Source organism: Amblyomma mixtum, chromosome 9 (assembly GCF_055824585.1).
Source record: "Amblyomma mixtum isolate Tamu chromosome 9, ASM5582458v1, whole genome shotgun sequence".
NCBI lineage: Eukaryota > Metazoa > Arthropoda > Arachnida > Ixodida > Ixodidae > Amblyomma > Amblyomma mixtum.
This window is the reverse complement of record NC_143020.1, coordinates 29,812,987-29,823,053: the sequence shown is the minus strand read 5'-3', so window position 1 is coordinate 29,823,053 and position 10,067 is coordinate 29,812,987. Positions and strand designations below refer to the sequence as shown.

The 10,067-nt window shown below is 44.7% G+C and overlaps 1 protein-coding gene across 1 annotated transcript in view; it reads right to left on the bottom strand.

Moving 5' to 3' along the window:
• Positions 1-2,964: 2,964 nt before the first annotated feature.
• Positions 2,965-10,067, bottom strand: part of LOC149328636 (uncharacterized) — a 33,718-nt gene continuing 26,615 nt past the window's right edge. Inside the window, exons 7-9 of the mRNA XM_089559554.1 lie at positions 7,257-7,418; positions 5,946-6,068; positions 2,965-3,114 (exon numbers count right to left, since the gene is read on the bottom strand). Of these exons, the coding sequence (XP_089415680.1) occupies positions 2,965-3,114; positions 5,946-6,068; positions 7,257-7,418 (435 nt within the window). The remainder of the gene's footprint in view (positions 3,115-5,945; positions 6,069-7,256; positions 7,419-10,067) is intronic.

Here is a 10,067-nt window from a genome sequence, read left to right as displayed (position 1 = left end):
GCCACAATAGCCCAACGGTTGTCGGCTGTATTGTAAGGAAGCGGACTGTATATATCAATGCCAACGCGGTCGAATGGGCCTGGAGAGCATGATAACGGCTGCAGCTCTGCTGCGGAACGATGGGGAGATAACTGGCGATGTTGGCAGGGAAGGCATGAGCGCACGTATATCATGGTGAAGATGTACATTACACGCCAGTAGTAGCGCAGCTGTATACGGGTATAGGTCTTGAAAACGCTCACGCGACCGCTGTGGGGGGCAGCATGGAAACATGCACATATCTCCGAGCGTAAGTGACGGGGAATAACGAGCAGCCACTTGCGGCATTCGGAGCTGTAGTTACGGCGATAAAGTAGGTTGTCACGAATCGCAAAGTTCGGCAACAGTCCGGGACCAGGTCGGCGAAGCACACACAAGCGTAGCGCTGGCAAAACTCGCGAGAACACTGCCACCTCGTCTTCGTCTTTTCAGTCATCGGACGCATCTTCTTCTTTATCCTTACATATTATTTAAAATTACACCACAAATGCAATGAGTTTTACGGCTGAACAAAATCATTGCACGACTGGACGACTACAAGCCGAGATTTTGGTGGAAGCTATTGTACCTCTGCTGCCTTTTCCTAGCTTGCATTTGTCCGCCTCATTTTTGTTTGCCGTTATAGTACTGAGTTCCAACCAACTAGCCAGCTATGTCTGCTTCTGTATGTATCGGTTGGTTTCTGGGCTATTTTACCTGTGTAACAAAAAAATGCTGCTTTGTTTCTGAGTGTCTTATCTCCGGAGTCTTTTTCCAAGTTGAAGCAAGCTATGGAATCATTTACATTTTTCACTAGCAGTAAGCACGTGAACGCACCGCTCCTTCGAGTACGAGAGCCTCTCTAGTATAAAGCAGTTTCGCGCGAATACCTTAGGTTAAATGCCCTTCGCAGACTTTGTTTCGAATCACACAGAATGATGCTTCGAGTCACGTATGTGTGGTTTCTATTGGGAACGAAGTTGCAAGCTTGTTTTTCTTCGCAATCCCGGCTTGTATCGATAACTGGCCATGCCCAATATGCCGGTGCTTGGAAAACTGTGACTTGTTCAGTGCAGTGCAGAATCTGTTGTGCGAGTGCAGAATCTCGAAATTTTCAGTCCTCAAGAACATTTGTAGCTCGCTCGTCTCCGATCCATGCCATATTGTTACTGTCCAAGTCTTACTGCGGAGAGTAGCAGCCAAGATCTGCAACACCTTACCTACCTTATCAATTGACAAGGCAACAATAGGGGCGAGTTCGTCATTCATCTGCATGAAACTATGCCAGACTGGTTATCACAGAATGACAATGCACAGAAGGGAATGATGTAGAGGAACGAAACGCGTATTAACGCAGCTTTAATTGCTCGAAGAATATCTTTTTTGATAGACAACTCTATACGTGCTTGCGAAATATGAGGTTACATTTGCAAACCAAAACCATATGTGTGGAAGAAGCATAGCACTATTAGCTCATGCAAAGACTGAAGTTTAATGGCCGAGTATAGAGGGGACTGAGCTTACGACAGCCAAATATAAAAATTGAGAACTGCTCCGTTGATTCTTCAGATGGTGAATGTGACTGCTTGGCAATATTATGCCGATCACTTCAAAGGATGTGGTTTTTCTTTTCCACGCAGGATTTTTTGGTTCATCACGTCTGCCTATATCTGTAGATAAAATCAGTTTCTTTTTAAATATTTTGCATTTATTCTCTCCCATCGCTTTATCGGCACGTTTTCTTCCTGTGGTAAACATTCTTGCCTGTTAGCTCCAAATTCTGCACTCAATATGTCTGTCTCAACCACTGAAAAGAAAATTGCGCGTAAAACATACCTGAGGGATACTAAAAAGTGGAGAAACGAAAATGGTCAGTTAATAGAACAAAATTGGTTAATGTGAATTTAGAATGCGCACTAAGGAGAATCAATAGCTGGTTTGGCAAGGAGTAAACAAGTGCAGAATGATTGGCATGCTTCAGCTCTCCTTATTAGTGATCCTTATTAGAGAGCAGCAAATTGTAACGTGTCTCAATATTCTGAGTAAAGATGAAATACCGGTAAGCGAAAGCGCTGTCGTACAAGAAGAACGTTAACGGTATGATACTGCTATTTCCTGCTGAACATCTCCCCATATCCTTTTTGAACATAGTCAGCGCAGGAAGCTAGAAGCCTTTCAGAATGTCTGTACGCTATTGCAATAATACTAGACTGGGAAGGTGTTCACAGAAATTTCTGCAACACCTGCCATGGTCAGAGAAGTCTTAGCGGCGAAAGGTAATACGCCTGTTAGATTCGCTCGGTTGTCAGTCTCCTCCTCTGCGGTATATTTGCAGGTACTGCAAAGGTAGCTTCTCGTGTTCCAATCAGAGCTGCTGCTATCAAATAGGAGCATCCGGAGGAGCTAGCATTTCACAAGCATGGCATCCGTACGATACCTGAAATGAAACCTATAACCGGTTCTATTGTCTGGTCGTCCTCTCAAATATATTTCTGAGAAAATGAGCATTCGGAACGCAAAATTGTCATTTGAAAACAACATTTATTTAGGGCTGAATTGAGATGCGTCTTGCTTCACACAGAGGTCAGAGCAGACGGTAGTAACAGTTCTGAAAACATTTGCTCAACTTGATTCCGTTGAAATATTAAAAACAGAACTTTAGGTGTTCTTCGAAATGTGCTGATACTATTCTCTTTGTTATTCAAAAAATATGGAAAGGTAACGCGGCGCATAGCAGCGCCGTGTTGCCTATGAGTTACCTACACCCTTGCTTGTTATGTTACGTTACGTTACGTTATGTGTGAGGCGCTACGTTCTGCCAACGCGCTAAGAATATGCGTCTAAGAACAGACCTCGTATGCCACGTTGGTTGTATAGATAAAATAAATCTTAGAGAAAACAAACGGCAAAGTGGTTTCTTTTCTCTGCTGCACGCCACCGGTTGCGTCAGAACATCAAGTATCGCTTTATGATCTTCAGACGGGTGAATGCGGATCCCAATGAGCAGTTGTTCATGTAATCGTCGAAGTCCACGTCGTATAGCGCCCAGCCGTGCTTTTTCGGGAGAGGATCGTAGGCAGCGAAGTACATCTGCATCTGGTTTAAATTAGAGAAGAGCACCTGATCAATATAAGAGCAATAATTTATGGCCAACCGTTCGTCGTCATCATCAGCATCACAATCAGCCTGAGTTCACAGGTGAGCAAAAGGCATCTCTCACAGGCCTCTATTAACCCGTTCCTAACCCAGCCGCGACGACTTTATCCCAACGTCTCTGATCCTCATCTGCCTACCTGGCTATCTCCCACTTGCTTCATTTGCATAAATCTTGAATGCAGTCGTTTACACTAAGTGATCGTGGCATATATGTTATTATTAATGCATCGCCGCCCATGGCTATCGTTTTTACTATCTCAGGTAACGTATAGTGAACCACCGTTTCTTATAATTTGAACCACCGCCCGCGCGAGCCAGTCTGCAAGCACTACGGTGCAAGTTGCACCGTCTCGCTTGCAGACTGGCTCGCTCGGCGCCGCAATCCCCTTTCGACATAACGGCCTGCCGCAGCAATGAGGTCGTCGCGCCTTGCCAGCAGCTGATTTCTTTCACTGAAGCCACGGTTGAGAGCAGCACAATCGTGGCGCGCGAATGCGCTAGTCACGTGAGTTTTTTCGGAAAAAAGACACACGTGAGGCTTTCTCTATCGCAAATAAAAGGAATTAGTGTTGCTTAAGGTGCTCTCGGACTTTGCTATTTACATCTGGTGTCTAAAGTCAATATTTACGCATTTAGAAAAATATCTTAATTGCTAATTAATTCATCGCAAAATAAAAAAATTGCCTACGATGCGCAAGCCGGTTGGTAGCAGTGTGTAAGTGGTTTCCCTGACGTACCTCAAGTATCTTATTTTTAACCCTTGGCTAAAATTAGCCTGGACACCCTGTATAAGAGCCCTTAGAACGTGTAAAAATAATTTGGTTTTCGAATGCATCATCAGCGAAAACGAGCATTCAGACCTAACGGTAGCGCTTCGTCTTATTTCGGTTGAGAAAAATCACTGAATTGAGAAATTCAGGTTACGCCGACTCATACATGCCACATTTACGACAATTTACGAGGACAGTAGGAGGCAACCTACGAACTTTCAGTCACCGACACTAGAAGGCATCTTAATGCGCATCTCGAAAATACCGCAGCTACATGAAGCAGTCTAAAATGCATGCCGATTTTTTACAAACAGTGATATCCCTGACCGCGAGCCAGTTGTAACGTGTGTGGATCCTGAGTTTCAACGAAGTCCTGAATGTGCTGTGTTGTTCCTTGGGCAACGATTGCAAGAGGTATGTAGCTCGACAGCGCATCCATTGCAGTTACGGCCAGTCCTCGCTTAGTAGGAATCTTCAGCGTCGTGAGTGCATGCAGGGAAGGCAAGTTCCTCAAACGTAGACATTATTTGAGAGGAATTTTCTGAAACAGACGTTAAGAATAATGTGCGGGTTCCTTCCCAGGTACCTGAAATTATTTGAAAAATGTTTTACGTTAGTTCAGACGTCACCAGGATTTTCCGATAAAAACGTTTATAGGGAGCATACTGATTGCATATTTGCTAAATAACTGAGGAGAAACAACGTGTTCTCATTTAATGCACATGAGCACGATTCTGGAACCTCTGAAAATATTAAAAGAGTCCGCAAATGGTTCCTTCTAAACCGTCTACTGAAGGTCTTGCTGTTTCTATGGAAGCCAAGTGCCGTAGGGGTGAGAAGAAGGTTCTTGTGACGTTCACGACATTTGGAACTCATGCGATGCATAAAGATGTATAACTTGTTCCAAGCTAGACTACTGAGTTCTCTTCCCATTAAAAAAAAGAGCAAACTGGCGGCTCTAGGACGCTATGATAGCTTTTGCTCAGCAAAACACGCAAGCAAGCACATTCATGTGTCGGCGGGGAGCTGTTCCGTGGCTGAAGAGCTCTGCGATGTATAACACGCTAATGGCACCCTAGCCGAACTGCTCTTATGCCGAGCTCTTGGAGTCTACGTATGTTTGGCTGCAGTGATCTCCGTCGCGTGCCGCTTAATCCTCCACTCAACATGGGTCCACATTCCTTCTTCTGTACTGCAAGACAACCAATTCGCCTAATTCTTCTGAACAGTGCTATTCAGCGATTGGCTCCTGCCTTCGCTTATGCGACGTTGCCAAGCTGAGCTTCTAAAAGCGGCTGCGCGTGAGGAACTTACCCCCTGCAAGGCACAGTGGTAACGGAGCTAGTTCAATCAGGGAAAAAATACCGGGTCCATGTACTTTTGATCGCTCCTATTTGTAAAGTTGCATTGTGTTGGGTTTTGCGGCACTTAGGACACTAAGGCTATCATACGCCAAACGCGAGGTTTAACCTGTACAAAGTGGGAATGCTAATGAACAAACAGGGGAAGGACATAACGCCACAGAAACACGGAATGAGATTAACTCAGGTAAGCAGACGTTTTAAAAAATTCATTTTTTTTGCCGCTTATTTTGCAGTTAGAGTAGCAGAGTTCACCGATTCTGTTCTATGATGTTCAACATCATGCTTGTAATATCTGCGTGCTGTGCAAGTGTTTTGCTTGTTTTATGGGCAATATTTCTGCAGTTTTTTGGTTTGGTTTGGTTTATGGGGTTTAACGTCCCAAAGCGACTCAGGCTATGAGAGACGCCGTAGTGGAGGGCTCCGGAAATTTCGACCACCTGGGGTTCTTTAACGTGCACTGACATCGCACAGTACACGGGCCTCTAGAATTTCTCCTCCAAAGAAATTCAAGCCGCCGCGGCCGGGATCGAACCCGCTTCTTTTGGGTCAACAGCCGAGCGCCAAACCACTGAGCCACCGCGGCGGCCTGCAGTTTGTTAGCCGTATAACCTCACGTGACGCATCGCCAAAGACGTACCTTAGTCAGCATTGTGTCCGCAGTGTCGAACGTGATGAGATCCTTGTTTTTCGGCCACCCGGTGTACATGTGCATCGTCGACGGGCTGAACACGGGTTGCTGCTCGATCAACTTGTCGCAGACCTGCGTATGAGCGCAAATTATATTCAAGCTTGCATACGACACTCTAGAACGATAGGATTAGAGAGGGTGTTCAGACGAAAAGTCATTCCCGCTCCAACTTAATTCAGCATTGGTCAAGGGCACTGTGGCATCACAAATTTACCAGTGGAATGAAAATAAACAAATATTCAATTAAATGTCAATATTAGATCGCAGCATTGCTGAAATGTCATTACGACATATAAGGATAAAAAGTATATAATTGCACAAAGAACAAATGAGGCAGTTACCTGAAAAAGAGACCAATTACTGTTGGCTGTGAGTCGGAGGTAATTGAACTACATGAGTAACATGAAGTACGAGAGGTACGTGAGTCAGACACGCAACTTCAAAGCCATTTTAGATACTTTCGTTCGACTTTGCGAAAGCGAGACCTTGCGTGTTAAGTGGTGTATCACGTGGTCTAGCATACATACTGGTGTAAGCTCATGATTGTGTCAATCCTTGAAATCCACACTAATTTAAACCCGCGCCAGATTCAAACTATCTCGATCATCTGCGTCCTGTCGCACTGCTCCCACCTTGAGAGCAATGCAACATACAACTACGGTCGAAAATTTGTCGACTGCGCAGTGGCCTGCGCGTACGTCGGCTCGGATAGAAATTGTATGGTCACTTATGCCGGAATGACCACGTACTATCACAGTGCTAGTCTTCACTACCTGCCCGCTGATAAATCCATCACCAAATCCCAAAAGTATCCTGGCGAGCTCTAAACTACCACCATCCCTAAAGCATGGATTAACTCCATTATTTTCTCAGGAGAGTTTTCCTCGAAATTCAAAGTATGTCGCCACATTAGCTCTTATACAGTAGGAATGCCAACGGGACAAACAGCGCAGGACTTCCAGCTCTCGAACCCGTAACAGTGACAAGCCGCGCAGCTCAGCTGCGACCCAGAGATTACTGTGTAGTGAGACTGCCACACCGGTCACCGAAACCCAGCGGCTCATAGCCATCTGAAAAGTGCCCCCCCCCCCCCCCCCCCCCCCTACACTACAGTCTAATCATGTGAAGCTTTGGGTGCACGAAATAGTTGCACCACCAGTACGAAAGCAGGAAAATGTTTTTCTGTAATTTTAGGCACGTCGCTGCTTTAAAAAGCACTCGCCCTCTGCCCATAGTTACGAAAGAGGTGTGTATCGGCACCTGGGTATACAGCATAGGGGTCGAATAGTTGGTTTGCCAGTTTGGTCTGCTCGCATCCCAGATCGTCGTTGTCTTCCACGAGACAGCAGCCATGGTGAAGGATGGTATAACAGTAACCGTCCCACTGATGGTCGTTGTCTTAATCTTCTTCAGCGCTTCATTCTGCAATGCAGAGAAGGGCCAGTGAACAGCGACACATCACAAGAGAACTGTATGCTTAAGTCTCCCAACGCAAAAGCAAACAGTGGAAAAACACGCGATGCTTTAATAGGGAACTCAAACTTGAAAACAGACCTGAAAATTCATGCCGTGTAAAACGCACGCCTGCTTACACTGACTCTTACAGCTATTACAGCTAAGCTGTGTCAAGCTATTATAGCGACAAGGTAGTTTGAAGATCCCCCTAGCGTGTGGATGTAGGCAGTTGTCTTGAACAGCGAAGAAATATTTGTATATACAAGCCATTTGCGATAACATAGGTGAATTTGCTAACTTTAATGTCCTTTACACAGAGGAAAGTTTTCGATGCACAAGTCACAGACGAGGTTGAGATACTTTCTCATGGTTGTTTTTTCAGCACAGAATATATTCCGTGACATTTTAAAATTGTGACGTGATTGTGTATTGTTGGGTCGCCAAAGGTGTCAACAGGAATTTACCCCAGTACAGAAAACCAGCTTACACAGAGCCGAAATCAATAAACATGGGAATATTCCAAGCATTGGCTATGCTATGAGCACGTATACACCATTTCATTAATTAGTGTGGCGCAGCAACAGAACCGGATAATCGCCCACTGGAGGCGAGAACTGTGCAGTGCCATTAAGCGGCGACGATGGGGAGTGTATTGATCAGGAGAATTAGACACGCTCAGCCCCAAACTATTGTTGTCACCACCGACTTGTTTATTCACTGCCACATTTTCTGCACAATTAATTACCTTAAATCAGTACGGACGCTGGAAGTAATGGCGGTCAGAAATATTTAGGCCTGTTTAATTTATTGCAGGATTTCATGGGTTAATTAGGTTTTCGCTGATGACAAAAAACGCGAAACGAAGGCAGCCGATGTACTTAGAAGAGAGTCATAACTTCAGTGCATTTATGGTGCTTGGTATGTTTACATGGTCCATATTCTCTTGCACAAGCTGCCCTGCGACCTCCGTCACTCTCTAATCCGCCTTGGCAGTCCGATGGTGCAAACTACGGTTAATGCGCTGAATACCCAGGATCTATTTTTCACATTTTTTCTAGTAAGCAGGAAGTCGTGAACATTGAAGACGTTTATTTTCGACTCTAAGAGTAGAACGGAATAGCTTTATGGGGTGCCGTCCTCAATGATTATTAACTTCCCTATTCCTGATTAGTCTACTCATTTCTCATGGAAACATTATTATATGTCTCTAAGCCACATGACTATGTTAAACACCATAACGCATTCAGTAGGATCTGCGTTGTCCATGAGTAGCACGCCTGCATAGAAACGAATTGGGTTTGGTCTACCAAGCGCAGAAAAACGTCGCACTTGACACGTAATCTTAAGATAAAGGTTTGTTATCATATTTCCCAAAGCATTCCGGGAGTTACGCGGGCAGTACCAAATAATATAATCGCAGAAGTACACAGTATGTTTTCACTTTAAATGGCAATCGTAAGAGGCAGGCTTCTGTTAGCTTTTTTTAGTAAGTGCTATGCGTCATTTGAGAAAGTAGGCTCACTTCAGTATTCTCTGCAAGAAGACAGCCTTTGTGAACCGCATTACGATAGTGGTTGAGAGCGATATCTGCTACCATTTTATGAATACAAGCAGGCCGACAACATTTAAAGCTCCTAGAATTTCATAGCAGTTAGCACACGAAGCTCCAGAAGCGAGACTAGTGGTATATGCTGATAGGATTCTAATATCTAGGCGAGATTGAGCACTTTCACAACATTCGAAGAGCGGTAGAAGCATTTTTCAATTTCTCAAGGAAGAACACACTTTTACTATGCTGTGAACCCACTTTTATCGCGCGAAGAGAATCTAGTTCGCTGGAGAGAAAAAAGTGTGCAATAAAAGAATCCAACGTACTTAGAAGAGATAGCAACCACTTCAGTGCCTTTCAAATGCTTGGTATGTTTACTTTCTGCATACTCCCTTGCACAGCCTGCTAGTTGTGACCTCTACCACCATGTACATTCAGGCATGGAAATCTAAGATTGCAAAGAATGGTCAATGCGCGGAACACCCTGAAATCGTTGCCCAGAACAACCAGAGCGAAATACCAATCTTAAGCAGCCCAGCCACCTCATTTCCTTCGAAAGCCACCTCATAACCTAAACAGAACATCCGCCACTGCGCACTCGTCTCTCAGCCTGAACATGTAGACTTGACACCTCAGTGGCAATAACCATTGTCATTATCCACCAATCTATGCAAATCCTAGGACAATGGTCTCTTCCAGCACATCAGCCTCTCCTGCGCCAGTTGCCGCCAGCTTATTCGTGCAACCTTTCCAATATCATTGCCCAGCTTAACACTTGGCAGCGTGCTGCTGTTTTTCACTTTTTGAATGGAATCCACCTGGTTACTCTAAGGGACCATTTATAATTTTCTATTACCCCTCCCTTCGGTATCTGCTGAAATCATTTTCTTAGCGCTTTAAAAACAAAGACACTACACCTGCGACAAACCCACAAAAGGCACTCGCTAGTGTCCCTACTCTGTTTGTCGTATATGTAGTGTCTGTGTTTTTAGACCGCTAAGAGAATGATTCTATCAAACAAATTCCAATTAGCCGAACCTAATGTTCTAACGACGTTTCTCTGCCCA